We start from the raw sequence: 15348 nt of genomic DNA, 5'->3' as shown, positions 1-15348 counted from the left end.
TTGGAGAAAATAGACCGATCGAGAAATACCTTGGAGCTCAGGAATTAAAATACGTCATGGAATGCTGTTCTTGTTGCTGGAAATTAACATTAACAAAAAGGTTTAAGCAATTGGGTTCTATTTGATTGTCTGAATGTTTCAAACAACACTTTAGTGCCAACCAGTGCTAAGAAATGTACTGTTTTTTCCACAGGTGGGCTTGTAAAAAGACTCCTGGAAACAAAGAAGGATTATGAAGCATCACAGATATCCTCAAAGACGACAGAGAGGGTAAGATGGTAATGGCCTTTATAGAATTGTCAGTATTAAATACTGTGATTGTGACCTTTTTCGCTGCCTCAGATGTGTTTTTTTCCCATTTATGATCAAGCTTTCCTCCTTGATGCTTTTAGTTCTCCATCAGTCTGTCAGATGTCACCTCCTCTATGTAGTGCTCTCTCTTTCTCACCTTTAATTTCTGCAGGTTGGAGGTTTGGTTTTTATTCCAGGATCTCAGGACAGTTTCTCGAGGGAGAATTTAGGCTATTCTTTTGTTTCCTACAACAAAATCTGCTCATTTCAGCCTAGATGGAGTAGGACACACTGTGCATTTGTGCAGCTGCAATATTACCGTTTCAATCTTACTTGTCCTCTAGGCAGTATCCTATAGCTCAGCAATCACTATCATTGAGGTGTTTTTAATAAAAGGCATCTCTGGTGCAATTAACCATATAAAGTAGTATTATTTCACCAAATGTTGCCCTACTATACCCCAGCATTCAGGTCTGTGAATGTGGTTTGATTATGATAGTGATATGATAATCTTATGATAGATTACAATATGAAGTGATTTGATGTGAGTTGTTCCACAGTCAGTAGCTGGAAAAGGGAAGGGAGTTTATGGTTTTGTTGGTTATTCTTGTTGTTTTGATCACTTAGAAAGGGTCTAGCAGTGGTCACAAACCAAAAGCAAAAGGTTGAGCCCCCTCATTTAAATGTCTTCCTGTTCCAAGTGGAGAGCTCTTGGTTTTTCAACCCTGTAAAACTCATGTTACAAGAAGCAGCTGAAGGCCAAGCATTGAGATGGAGTTCTCTGATCCATTGGCCCTTTGAAAAGTTTCTCTATCACTAAACTAGTTTGATGTGCTAGTGAGGAGGCACTGAGGAATGCACTGTAGGGTTCTGCTCTAAAATGAGATAAGTACATAGTGTGTTGGAAAGGTGAGTGCTTTTCATGAACTCTTAAACGTTCAATTCCAATCACATCAGCTCATTTTGTTAATGTTAATTCAGTATTGTAGATTTTTCCTACCTGTGTTTGTTTCAGGAATGATCTGTAGTTTGGCATGCTGGTTTTGGAGGCTCAGACCTCAAGATACCAGCTTTTCACAGAGCATCAAGCCCTTTCAAATACCCATGACAACTTGACTGCCTCTTCTGGCTTTCTGAACTGTAGTAGTTTGGCATTGAGTAATGATATTCTAATAGGTGATGAGCAAAGTGTAGAGCAGTAAGAAACTGTCCCTGAGGACTAAAACCATGGTAGACAGCAGACTGTGTTGAAAACCTGGTCTTACATAGTACTTCCATGACTTTCTGATCACCTCTACAGTCTGCAGCGAACGTGACACAAGTGTTAACTTTTAGGATTGGAATTTTGGGAGGGTAAAATCAACAATTCTCTGAAATGGAGATACTCCTGTTTGCTTTCCTGGCCAGCGGTAATGGGGTATGCTTCCATACAGACCAGCCTTTTCATTTCTTCCCCACCAAGTTGAAGAATCTGTATCAGCACCAGTGTGGCAGCAGGACCAGGGCAGTGATTGTTGCTCTGTGCTGGGCACTGGTGAGGCCACACCTTGAATCCTGTGTTCAGCTCTGGGCCCCTCGCTACAAGAGAGACACTGAGGTGCTGGAGCAGGGCCAGAGAAGGGCAACGGAACTAGTGCAGGGCCTGGAGCACAAGTGTGATGGGGAGCAGCTGAGGGACCTGGGGGGTTCAGTCTGGAGAAGAGAAGGCTCAGGGGGGGATCTTATCGCTCCCTACAACTGCCTGACAGGAGGATGGAGCCAGGAGGCGCTGGGCTCTGCTCCCAAGGAACAAGGGATGGGACAAGAGGAAATGGCCTCAAGCTGCACCAGGGCAGGTTTAGATGGGGCTGAGGAACAATTCCTTCCCCACAGGGTGCTCAGGCATTGGAACAGGCTGCCCAGGGCCGGGCTGGAGTCACCGTCCCTGCAAGTGTTCACACACCATGTAGACGAGGCCTCAGTGCCATGGGTTAGTGATGGCCTTGGCAGTGCTGGGCAACGGTTGGACTGGATGAGCTTAAAAGTCTTTTCCAGCCTAATTGATCCTATGATTCTAAGTTGGGATGGCAGATCAGACTCTTCGTGGGTTATCTTCCTCTCTAAAGTTTGTGACTGAGATCCAAGTCTGCTTGCCTGGAAGACAGTTCCTTTCATGTATTGCAGGGGCTGAAGTTGATGAAGAAAAGCAATCCTCCTTAAAATAGGAAAACACCTTTAATTTCCTGCTTATAATCAATCCATTAGGGATAGTTACAGCTTTATCCAACTTTGTGACTCTCAATCCAATCCATTTATTGCAGATGTGCAGCTTGTAGTGTCTTTGTACTGATCATGAAACACCATTGCCTATTTCTAATGAGTATGTCTAATGTGACACTTTGCCTGCCTGGACAAGTTCTTTCTATAACTCATCGAAGCAGGGGAGGTCTCAAAGTTGATACTGCTATTTGTGCAGTAGCTCTGAAGTTCATGATGTTGAGCTGGCACTCGCAAGAACAAGTTGTTCCTGCTTTTATCACTAGGTGGTGCTGTTGAATCATCAGTCCCCGGGCTAAGTTTGGGGATAGCAGTAGGAGTTGATCTACTTACGTCTTCTGCCAGTGCATAATCGTGGTGTAGGATGTGCCGTTTGCTGTTGCGGCCTGTCAGCTGGACATGAAAAGGGACAACAGGAGTGGGTTACAAAATCAAATCACATGGATTTCATCCTCAGGAAGCTTCCTGTGTTGTTTGTGCTGCATTTTCTGGGTTATATTCTGAATAACTCAAACAATTCCCTTTTAACCCCTTAGATTGTCTGGTTTTAAATGCATATGGACAATTGTGGCCTCCTACAATAACCATTCAGGCCCATTGCCTGTGTTCAGTCTGTAAAGCATTCATTCAGTCCTTGTTTGTCTTTTGTTGCATCTTTTGAAGCCCTGGTCTGTGTTAGCTGAGCTAATGGTGGAAAATAAACGTGCTGACTTCCTAGTCCATCACATGAGGACTTGCATACAATGCTGAGCTCCTGGAATATCATCTGATCTCACATCCAAGCAGCTGGCTGCTACTGCAGGAGGTTTCTTTGTTGCTAATGCTTTCAAATGATGTTGTTGAAGTTGTTGAGATCCAGAGAGAAGTGTAGTTTTCCTCAAAACAGAGGGGAAAATCAAAGCTAAAAATGATTAAAAGTGCACAGGATTGGTGACTGGTACAGGACAGATGTAGTTCAAGGAAAGATGAGCTGGAGACTTTACTGAATCCTGGGAGTTTATTTTAGAGGACAAACACTGTGATGTGAGAGACAGTAAAAGTAAAATCATAGAATCACAGCCTGGTTTGTGTTGGAAGGGACCTTAAAGCTCATCCAGTTCCAAGCCCCTGCCACAGGCAGGGACCTCTTCCACTAGAGCAGGTTGCTCCAAGCCCTGTCCAACCTGGCCTTCAACACTGACAGGGATGGAGCAGCCACAGCTTCTCTTGGCACCCTGTGCCAGTGCCTCAGCATCCTCACAGGGAAGAACTTCTGCCTAAGAGCTCATCTCAGTCTCCCCTCTGGCACCTTAAAGCCATTCCCCTTGTCCTGTCCCGACAGGCCCTTGTCCAAAGCCCCTCTCCAGGTTTCTTGTAGCCCCTTCAGGCACTGGAGCTGCTCTAAGGTCTCCCCTTAAGGAGCCTTCTCTTCTCCAGGCTGACCCAGCCCAGCTCTCTCAGCCTGGCTCCAGAGCAGAGCTGCTCCAGCCCTCGCAGCATATCCGTGGCCTCCTCTGGACTCGCTCCAACAGCTCCATGTCTCTCTTGTGCTGTTGCCCCAAGAGCTGGATCAGGACTGCAGGGGGAGGGTCTCCTCAGAGCACATCAGAGGGAGGAGAATCCCCTTCCTGAGCTGCTGCTCATGCTCTGGGGGTGCAGCCCAGCACACAGGGGGTTACTGGGCTCAAGCGCACACTGAAGCCAGGTCATGGGGAGCTTCTCCTCACCCAACACCCCCAAGTCCTTCTCCTCAGGGCTGCTCTGTATTTCCAACATGGCATTGCCTCTGGGAATGTTTCACAGAGCAGATATGCAGAGGGTAGCAGGCAGGGGTCTGTCACGCTCGTGTTATCCTAGCACCTTGAGCATGTCTCATCTTTGAGGGATATTCCTAACATCACAAGGAAGGCAGTGACAAGGGTTTTTTTGTTGCAGTACTACAGAGCAACAGTTTTGGGAGGAATTGTTCTCTGGAATCTCTCTGGATAAAGGCAACAGAAGTAATTAGAAAGAAGGAAGAGTTTCAAGTGATTTGTTCCTGCCAAGTGGTCTATGCAGGCAAGTGGAACCACGTCCTGTTATGGCGTTGGGACTGCAAGAATGGGTCCGTGAACTCTGTGCAGTGTGATGTGTTCAAATGGCCATAGGGTTTGTGCCAGGTCTCACTCTGTAATCTGCTGGGAAGTAGAATCAGTCTGGGATTTGACCATTTCTCCCCAGCCTGTCAGCTCTTCTACTTAGTTTGTTTTCCATCAAACTCTCCAGAAGAAATATCTTCGCCATCAGTATGCAACTGAATTCCAACACGTCGTATGCACTGGAAAGGGAACTAGGAGTGTACTTCTGTAGTTTGGAGTAAGGTAACCAGAAATCCAGTGTAAAGCTGAAAGAACTGCTTGCTTTGGGAAATGGGGTCTGATGAAATGATGGGTGATCCTCGTGTCTGTCAGGAAGAATGTTCATCCTCCTTCATTTGGTTCAACTGTTCGATAACTACAAAATAATGACATCTTTTCCCAGTTACATTCATTAGGCTTCAAAGCCTCATTCTTCTGACAGTTGGGAAAACGAAGGGGGAAAAAAGATATCCTGGAATTGCCAGCTAATACTTTCTTAAGTGCAATATTCAGCAAAACCCGTGATCAATGGATCTACTATCATTATTAATCAAGTAGATTAATCTGAGGTAGATGATCTTAGGGTCCTTTCCAACCCTGACCATTCCCTGAGTATATGACTCTTATGAAGTAGATTAATAACAATAACTAAACTCATAACAATTAACCTGTCATCTTATTAATCAACTAGAAATTAAGTGACATTGGTGAATTAATACTTAATCCACAGAGGACACCCGTGGATTCTTGGGGCTGTTTCACACATTGAACTGCTGATGTGCAGTTGAGGAGCACTGCTGAGGAGCATTTCTTTGTGTTAAAAGCATTCCTCTGCAGCCTTTTTATGGGCTGCATTTCCCCAGCATGCATTTGCTTTTTAAGAAGGTTTAATAAAGCAAAAGGAAGCGCAAAGGCAAGAAGCCTGAGACTTTCATCATCGGGGTTTTGCATGTGCAGGAACTTAAAATAATATACACAATTTTCAGGTCAAACAAAGGGGTCATTCTGGAAATACACAAGATTCTGGTGCCTTGATTAGCTGTGTTGAGCCTCACAAATTCCTAAAAAGACTTCCTAAATGTATTTGTTTAGAATCTAGCCCTCTAATGTTAAACAGAGAATGAAACAGATGTTACATTTTGTATTCCACTTCATTTATTTCATGTGTGGAAAATGTAGGCAGGTTATTAAATAGCTGAAGCAAGCGGGATCACAGAATTCCCATCTTTGCACTCCCAAATACAGTTCACGGGCTTCAGCAAAGCAGCAGCTTTGAGGTTTCTGTGAGGAACAAGTGATATTAAATAGCTTAGCACCTGGATAATATTAACTTTAATTACAAATATGATAAATTAGGTATGTACTTCTAAGATTAGAACAAATACAATCACTGCTGATTCTGTTTGTTTATAAAGTTCTTCAGGTCATTGATTTTTACATGAATCCATCAGCTGCACGACATTGTCCTCTCAGCCAATGCAGTTAGTAACGTGTCATATTAACCAGATGTATTCCTGTGCCATGGTATCCCAGCCTGGTTTGGGTTGGAAGGGACTTTAAAGTTCATCCAGTTCCAGGTCCCTGCCACGGGCAGGGACACCTTCCACTAGAGCAGCTTGCTCCAAGCCCCAATGTCCAACCTGGCCTTGAACATTGCCAGGGATGGGGCATTATTGTTTAATACTTAAAATGTCCACCAACTCCCATTAAACCCCTGTGATCCGGAAGCAAGATGTGAACACAGGAATGGGATTTTTGTCACTCTTGGGATATTCCTGGTGTCGTGGCTCCTTTGCTGTGGCCTTTGTACCCAAAAGGTTCTGTCCTGTGTGTACAGTATAAATACATCATGAGACAGCAGATGGGTATGTTGAACTGAAAGGTTCTATAAACTGCAGTCAGACAGTGATTTCCATTCCTTGGAGAGGATACAGCAGCAGTGTGGTGTAGGATACATTACAGGTGACTGTCATATTTTTCAAGCAGCTTAGCAGTGATTGTGACTTGTGTGAAAGCTGTTGTTTAACACAAGGAACAGATCTGTTGCTTTCTGAAGGGGAAAGAAGTTGCTTTTTCAAGAGAAAGAAGGTTGTGGATGTAGAAGCAATGTGAGCAGAAAGCCAGGCAGGTCTGGCACCCATTGGTACTGAATTAATACTATCTACTATTGTTGTCTCTTGGCATGTGTGTGGTCAGACCTGTAGGATTCTGCTTAGTGTGCTGAAAACCCCACCAAATACATGAGGTTTTATGAACTGACTTCTCCCCAACACTTACTGCATGTGAAGTAAAGCAGACTCGCTCTGGGGGCTGAGGTAGGGTGTTTATGTCCGTGTGAAAAGCCCAGCTCTTTTTGGAGGTATCATATGTGAACTGGGGAGAATGTTGTCCCTAAAAACCCAAGAAAAACAAGCCCTCTTTAAGGAGCTCTCCTTTTATTTGCTTTTGGTGCCTTCGAACTCGGCAGTAGGTCAGATGAACTCTGGTAAATGTAATGGTAAAGAACATTGTGTCTCCAGTTCCTTGGCCTGTTACTGAACTCGGTACCTGGCATAAGCAGAAAAGCATCCTGTTCATTTGCAATGATTTAACATTTACTGGTTTCCCTGTGTTTCTGTGAAAGAGTTTCTTATGGTGATCCCTGGTGGATAGTTACAATCTGCTTAAAATGCAGACTCTGTAAAAACCAGGCAAAGAAAACACCCTTTATGATCAAAAAATAGTTTCTACAATAAAAACCACCCCACCTTGTTGGTTTTACATTGAACGGATCAAAATGACTTGTCCAAAATGAAGTTTCTGTGCTGTCCTGTAGAAGGAGGTAGGGGGGAAATGGTACAGCTCCATAAAACTGTGATTACTTGGGTCTGTTTTCATAGTGGGATATAACAGAATACTTAAAAGGGGCTGTAGAAACTCGCAAGTGCTTCATGGATGGTTGTTCTAATGTGATTCATCTAGAAACGCTGTTAATTACAAAATGGAAGCAAAGGAGGAGCTCTATCAAAGTAAGCAAATACTGCTTCAAACAAAGATAGCTTTCAAACAGTAAGGATTAAAAATCATCTTTTATAACTCTTTTAGCTTAGTAGATGGCAGGCATTTCAGATGCCCTCAAAAGCCCAGCTATCAGACATGATATTTCTATGCTGTCATGCATGTTTCTATGATGTCTGTCTTGTGAATAATCCATGTTTAGGAGCTGTGCACACTGCAGTAGTTACACCAATTGCTTTAGGCAGGGTGAATTCAACCCAAGTAAATGCTGGTGGTTTCTGGAGCCCTGTTGATGATTTCCCCTTTAGTGATGAAGAAGAAAATTCCTGCTTTTTCCTTGCTTAGGTCCCTGCCTCTGAGTCCACGTCGTGTTCTGTTCACATTGAGGTAATGGGAAAGGCAGACTTTTTCCCAAGAATCCAAAATAAACATTTATCTTGGTGCCTTATGAAAAACACAGAGGAAAGGAAGCGTGTTGGGCCTACAGAAGTGATGGAGTCTTTTATATAGGGATAATTTATTGATTCTTGGGCTTTTGTGAAAGGAGGGTTCAGTGAGGTGTATGGCCTCATTAAATAGGCTGGAACAATTCTGATTCTGGCTTTTTTTCCTTAAGACTGAATATATCCTGTTACATGTTTGTGCAAAAGGAGCAAAGGTGGCATTCAGGACTCTTACCACCCACGTTGCCTGTTGTAATAAACCATCTGCCATGAAGTCTTAATGATTTGCAAGAGTGTCCCATGTAGACACTGGAAGTGTGAAACTGAAAGCACATAGTATGCCCCCTGCCTCCCCTGTTAGGTGCTTGTAACCATCAATAGCTGGCAGTGCTTGAGTGCTTCACTGGGGTAATTCTTTCTCCTGAGCTCAGGATCTTGGCATCTTGGGAGTGCAAGTGTTAGTGACTTGATGGCGAGGGACAGCAACATGGCAGTTGAGTTACTATACCCTCCAGCTACAAGGCAATTTCTCATGGGAGCTTGATATTTAAGTACTTCCTCTTTAGAAAGATAGAGATACACTAAAAACTTCTTGCATGTTCTTACTTTGCTATCATATAGTATGTGTTTGAAAGGGTTTTTAACAAGGCTTTGCTTCCTTGGGTGACATGGTCTAGTGTGAGGTGTCCCTGTCCATGGCAGGGGCTTGGAATGGGGTGATCTTAATGTCCTTTCCAACCCAAACCATGTTATGATGATGATTCTCTGATGCCGATGATATACCTGTTTAAGTCTGAATAGTATTTAATGGATTTGTAGTGGCAGTGTTTCAGTACTCAAAATGACTTTGGATGGGATAATATTTTGTCCTGTTTATGTCAGGTTTGAAGAATTGAGCTACACAAAGGGACGCAAATGATTTTTTAATATTTACTAATATATTTCAAGGGCATCCTCCTTATTCATAGCAAATATTCCATGGTGGTTTATTATTACCCTTATTACAAGGGGTGATGGGTTTAAACTGAAACAGGGGAAGTTTGGGTTAGATATAAGGCAGAAGTTCTTCCCTGCGAGGGTGCTGAGGCGCTGGCACAGGGTGCCCAGTGAAGCTGTGGCTGCCCCATCCCTGGCAGTGTTCAAGGCCAGGTTGGACACAGGGGCTTGGAGCAACCTGCTCTAGTGGAAGGTGTCCCTGCCTGTGGCAGGGGGTTGGAGCTGGTTGAGCTTTAAGGTCCCTTCCAGCACAAACCAGTCTGGGATTCTATGGATCTGTTTATACATCTTCAGTAGCTGCAGCAAGGCAGGGGGACAAAAGAATATTTCCAGAGACAAACTCATCCACCTGAGGTGTGTGCTGAGACCTGGTAAACGGCTGGTTGCAGGACGCTGTGATCTGTGCCTTCAGGGGCACCTGGGCAAAACCCCTCTTCTCTGCAAAATCAACAGGGAGGAAAGCTGGATAATGCTGATGTGAACACCACTGGCCAAGAGAGGAGACCTGGGGAGAAGATTCGCTCCACTCTATGTATCTGTGCTCAGAACAGGGCTGCTTATCTGTTGTCGAGGGATGAAATGGGTCCTGAAACAGCACTTTCATCTTTGCCTTGTAAAGGATGATAAACACATGAATGACTCCAGAAAGTATCTGAATACCATGTTTTATGTCATGGAGTATAATGAAACACCTGCTTCTGTGACAGAGGTATGGATAGAATGAGAAGGAATTAAGAGGAGTGTTATTTTTAACAGTTTAGCCAGCACTCAGGAATTGACTTAGGAAGTGAAGGTCACAAGTTCAGCAGCATTTGTCACTTCAACCTGGTTCCTAATTAAACAACTTTTAACATTATAAAGTTGCAGTATACTCACAAGTGCCACAGTTTTCATGCACTGTGTGTGTGGTAAAACACAGGCATCAGATGGGAGTAAATCTCAGCCTTCCAATCTTTAGAAGTATTTTTCTTTATATATATATAAGAAAAAAAAATATATATATGAGTTCATCAGTGAGCCAAGGGCTGCTGAAATATGTTTGGCGATAATCCCTGTTGCCTCCAAACACAGCTGAACAAACAGCCCACAGCTCACACAGGGAGACAGGCCAATTGGGTAGGAGGGCAGGAGGGGACAGCGTGGTGGATTCGGTGTCCCAGCATGAGGAGAAGCACACTGCCACCTCTGTGTGGATATAGCCACTAGGAACTGGGCTCAGGAACTGGTTGGTCCTGTGGGTGGGGTGGTAGAGAAAGACCTCTATAGTTTTCCAGCATATATTAAATGACTAAAATGATTTTAAATAAACTTAAAGCTTTGTGTGTCTTAAAAACTCCCTCAGTTTGGGAATTTGACCCGTAGGGTTATTGGAAAGAAAGAAAAATTAGGTTGTTTTTTCTTGATGGGAGATCAAAATCCAGCAGTCTGTTCTTTAAAGGCATTTGTTGCTTTCAGGGAGGGCTTTCCTGGAATCAGATTATTACAGCGTGTTAGTAATGTGGCATCACTTTGCTCTTTTTATGGCATTCTTTTGCTCTTCGTGACTTTGCCACTTTAAGAGACTCTTTCTCTGTATTTAATGTGTAGTAAGCTGGAAGCTTCAGGAGATTGACCACAGAGACTCTGCTGGCTGCACATGAGGAAAGCGTGCACAAGACCAGATTATTTCTGAGTAGTGGAGTTCGGTGAGGCCACATCTGCAACCTGAGTGATTTTACAACCACTGTTAGCAGAAGCACAAGGCATGGAATAACCACCATCTATTATAGCTGTGCAGCATGAAGTGCTATTCTTATGACCAGCATTAGGAGCTGGAAATCCAGATACAGAAGTTGAGCAAGAGAAGCATCTTGAAGGGACTGACTTGGAAAACTTGAAGGAGGTTGTGCCCTTCAGCATCAGCTGTAGCTCCCAAGGAGCAGCAAAACACTGTGGCAACCAGGTCCAATGAACACTGATGGTGCAGTAGGCTAAAACATGATCTGGAGTGACGTGGTAACAGGTTAGACAGAGCCTTGGGTGATATGGTCTAGTGTGAGGAGTCCCTGCCCATGGCAGAGAGTTGGAACTATATGATCCTAAGGTCCTTTCCAACCCAAACCAGTCTGGGATTCTATGATAAACCATGGCTGAATGCAAAGAAGGTTTCCCCTCCTACACCCATTGCCTTGGGAAAGATCATGCTGAGAATGAGAACATCAATGAGATCATTGAATGGGATCAAATACTAATTTTACTTCGATGCACTTGTGGTCTGAAAAGCAGTTTTTCTATTGCTGATGCTCTTGCATACTTCTGTAGCAGTGCTCTGCAGTGGTGACTTGGATATTTCATGCTTTCTGCTCCTCTCTTTTGCTTTGTTTCTCCTTAGTTTTCTTTAGTTTTGATGCTTTTCTCCTTCATCCTTTCCTTTAGGAGAAGCCCTTTGTGTCAGAAGCAGCCAGGAAAAGAGAGAGAGACTTGGTAGCCAAAGAAATTGAGAAGTTTCAGGTCTCTATTCAGACTCTGTGCAGGAGTGCTCTGACACTTGGCAGGATCATGGATTACATCCAGGAAGATATGGATGCCATGAAGAACGAGTTGCAGATGTGGCGGCAGGAGAACAGGCAGCACGCAGAAACTCTACAGAAGGAGCAGAGGTGAGTGTGGGCAGGGAAAGGTTCATTTATCTCTTGAGACAGATTTCTGGGGTTGGGAAGAGTTTAACTCATTTTTAAAAGCAGATTTGTCATCAGTCATTTCTGTGGATTGGACTTGAAGCGTTCAGGTCTTTTCAGCTCAATTTATCATGATGGACATGGCAGCAGAGATGCAAATGTGTGATAGGAGAGGGCTTGATTTGTTTGCTGCTTCTCACAAATAAAGGAGCAGTGAGGGAAGAGCAAAGTAGATTTGGAATGGGACTAAGAGTGGATTCCTAAATCACAACCTGCTGTCTCTGTGCCATTGAATTCAGGGTGTTCTGCAGTGGTGTTAATAACAGTTGTCATCTGTGCAAGGTTGAAAGGACAGCCCTGGAAAGCTAGGAGAGTGAAGGGGATGTGCACGATAGAAACAAGGAGGTCAAGCCTCAAACCAGTTTCTTTGGCCTTACTTTGTCTCACCAACATGTCTTTATGTTCCTTGAAACCAGAATATTCTCTCCAGCTGTGTGTCCTCTGATCTTGAACATGAACTAGGTAGTGATGATCTTGGATTCACAAGCATCCTAGATTTGCTGTTCCCTGAATCAGTGTGCTTCACTCATGCATGAATGGGTGGCATTCTTAGCTAAGTCCTATCTTGGTAGGTAGCAATGTATTAAATGTTGGAATTTACAGCAGCTGGCTTAGTCCACTGCCTGGGGTGGGAACTAAGGCCTTCCTTCACGTATAAAGTATAATGATGTTAATTCCTTGCACTTCCATAGCACCTTCTATCCCAAACCTTTGACAGGCTTTAAAACCCTGGTTGGGTTCTGAATGCAGCACTGCTGCAAAGAGGAAGGGAACAGTGTTTGGCTTTATTTTATAGCTGGAGAAACTGAGTCATTGACTCACCTTTGCACCGCACCTAGTGATGTGTCCTATGGATCCTCATCAGACCAGTGGAGTGCTAAGGCATGTCCACTCCTTCAGGAAAGAATGAGCATCAGATGTGAAGAAGACAATGCTTTCCATGTACAGTGCAGTTTGGATGCTTGTCTTTTTCTTTGTTCCTGTGAAAGATAATTGACAAATCCCATTGGAGAATAGTGCAGTTTCTAGCAGTGCTTTTTGTGGTTTATGCTAATGTGGTGGAAAAAAGGGGAAAGCTAAATGATTTTGGGATGTGGACTTTATCTGGGGCTCAAAGTGACTGGGTAGTTCAGAATGAGAGCAGACCAGTTTGGTCTGTCATTTTTCTGCCTGTTCAGCATTCTTGGAAGATGAGCAAAGCATTATAGAAGTGGGCACATTGGTTGTAAAGCCAAAGAGCCCCATTCACTTAAAATGTATCAGTGTCCTTGTTTATTAGCATAGGATTTATTACATTTCCTGTTAGTGTGGAATTACCTGCCCTTGTCAGCAGCTAGTGATGGGTTGGTTTTCATATAGAATCATAGAATCACAGAGTGATTTGGGTTGGAAAGGACCTTAAAGCTTATCCAGTTCCAACCTCTGCCACAGGGAGGGACACCTTCCACTAGAGCAGATTTCTCCAAGCCCTGTCCAACCTGGCCTTGAACATGGCCAGGGATGGGGCAGCCACAGCTTCTCTGCCTAGAGTGGGATGCAATAATGGCAAAGAGCCTTAGCAGAAGAGCTGGATTAGCCAAGAAATGGCTGTTTAGTGTTCAGTTGCAGGTGATCTCTCTTGAACAGTCTTCTCTGGGTTGTTAGTTTTGCCTTTGTGCTTCTTACTCTGAAAGTTATTTCAGAAGGTGTGGGCACAACTTAAATCCTTTGCAGACTTTCAGGTACTGTATGTGCTTTCTTGGAAGCTTAAGTAACTAGAGTTAACACGTTTTCACTCACATTATGCTCTTTGTGTCTCTTTCAGCATCACAGACAGCGCTGTTGAACCATTAAAAGCTGATCTGGCTGAACTGGACCAGTTGATTAAAGACCAGCAAGACAAGATATGTGCTGTAAAAGCTAATATTATAAAGAATGAAGAGAAAATCCGGAGGATGGTTCTTAACATAAACCTGTCTTCCAAAAGGTGAAGAACTGGAATTGACTGACATTGCTACCAAATAAAAACCAAATAGCAGAAAAAATGAAGATATCTGTTGTTGAGATATAAAATGTTTAGGGACCCAAAGCCTAAAACTTGTATAAAAGCCCATTATTGCATTGATCTTTAGAAGTTGATATTACTTGGGATAGAATGATATTCATTTGAATGCTCAAGTTGTAGAGCTATTAAAATAACTTGTTTGTTTAAATGTGAACTGCTGTTACTCACCAGGTCCTCACAGCCCTTTTTCCCCTCCCTGGCCTGTTGAGCACAGTTTCTGAGCCACTTCTCTTTCCATCTCCTTTTCATTGCCACTGAGGTTCCTGTTGAACGCGCTGTCATGATACTAATTTTGCCCCCTTAAAAAGTCATGAAATCATAACCTCATAGAATACCAGGTTGGAAGGGACCTCAAGGATCATCTGGTCCAACCTTCTCTTTATAGTTTGAATGTATATATTTGATCAGAAGTTGGAAACAACCAGTCTCCTGCAGGTCAGAAGGTTCCTGGATCCTGTTTGTTATAAAGAGGGAAGATTATCTACAAACCAAAGATCAAGAAGTAAAGCCTTGTGTAACCTACACTTCTTTGCATCATTACAGAAATGGTGTCATGTGTTCAGAGCCATTGGGAATCTTACTGGGAACAACTGAAAATGCAATCCATGCATCACTGTGTAAGGGAGCAGAAGTATTTTATCTGCACAGGTGTTAATTCCATTTTTATTGCATCTGTTCATTTGGAAAGGATTAATTTAAGTGCCTCTTTCCTCCCAGATGCATGTTTCTGTAACATTTTGTATGTGAATAATTCCACTAATTTATTTTACTCAACTGCAGGTGTCTGCTGTTTTCCTAATGACCTTTGGAGTGCTGTGCATGTTACAGTCCAGCTTTACTCCTAAAGCATATTAGCGTAGACACAACTATATGATGCTGTGCTGAGTGCAGAAGGCTTTAGTCCAACGCAAGGCTCTTCTCAAGGTGTTTAGTGTATGAGCACATCTCCTCCTCCCCTGTTGTTTGGATTGTGTATCCAAAAGTGGCCCTTTTTGGTTTTCCTTCTTTGATTGGCATATCTGTGGGGTTTTCTTTTACTTTCTTCATTGCTTTTTCTGGGATCTGGAGCTATGAAGAACCAACCAAACAGACCATCACCAAGGAGGGTGAGTATTCGCTATGTTAAATACAGCCATTTTAAAGGACAGGATGCTTTGCTGCATGGGGTTTTGGGGTGGGATTGGAAATAAAGCAGGGGGTTTACGAAGGAATAGGAGACATTTTCTGATCTGTTCTTGACAGTTCATAGAATCACAGAATCCCAGACTGGTTTGAGTTGGAAGGGACCTTAAAGCTCATTCAGTTCCAACCCTCTGCCACATGCAGGGACACCTTCCACTAGAGCAGGTTGCTCCAAACCCATCCAACCAACATGACAGGTTGCTCTTTGCACTTTTATTGTCACTTGAATTGTATTATTTCACTGTCTGAACTTAAATGGTGAAGCAATATTGTGGGTAGGCTCCAGAGAGGCAGGACTCCTGTGAGCCAGCCCTCAGTTGTCACCC

The 15348-nt window shown here is 43.5% G+C and overlaps 1 protein-coding gene across 1 annotated transcript in view; it reads left to right on the top strand.

Annotated features, from left to right (window-relative positions):
• The window catches only part of TRAF3IP1 (TRAF3 interacting protein 1), a 39234-nt gene extending 24620 nt beyond the window's left edge, over nt 1-14614 (top strand). Inside the window, exons 13-15 of the mRNA XM_061460164.1 lie at nt 194-270; nt 11495-11718; nt 13601-14614. Of these exons, the coding sequence (XP_061316148.1) occupies nt 194-270; nt 11495-11718; nt 13601-13766 (467 nt within the window). The 3' untranslated portion in view covers nt 13767-14614. The remainder of the gene's footprint in view (nt 1-193; nt 271-11494; nt 11719-13600) is intronic.
• Nucleotides 14615-15348: the final 734 nt, after the last annotated feature.

This window comes from Pezoporus flaviventris, unplaced genomic scaffold (assembly GCF_033815535.1).
Source record: "Pezoporus flaviventris isolate CSIRO_AGI_PZ_B2104156 unplaced genomic scaffold, CSIRO_AGI_Pfla_v1 ptg000001l, whole genome shotgun sequence".
NCBI classification, from domain to species: domain Eukaryota; kingdom Metazoa; phylum Chordata; class Aves; order Psittaciformes; family Psittacidae; genus Pezoporus; species Pezoporus flaviventris.
Note: the sequence above shows the minus strand (reverse complement) of the source record. Positions and strands in the feature narration are given on the sequence as shown.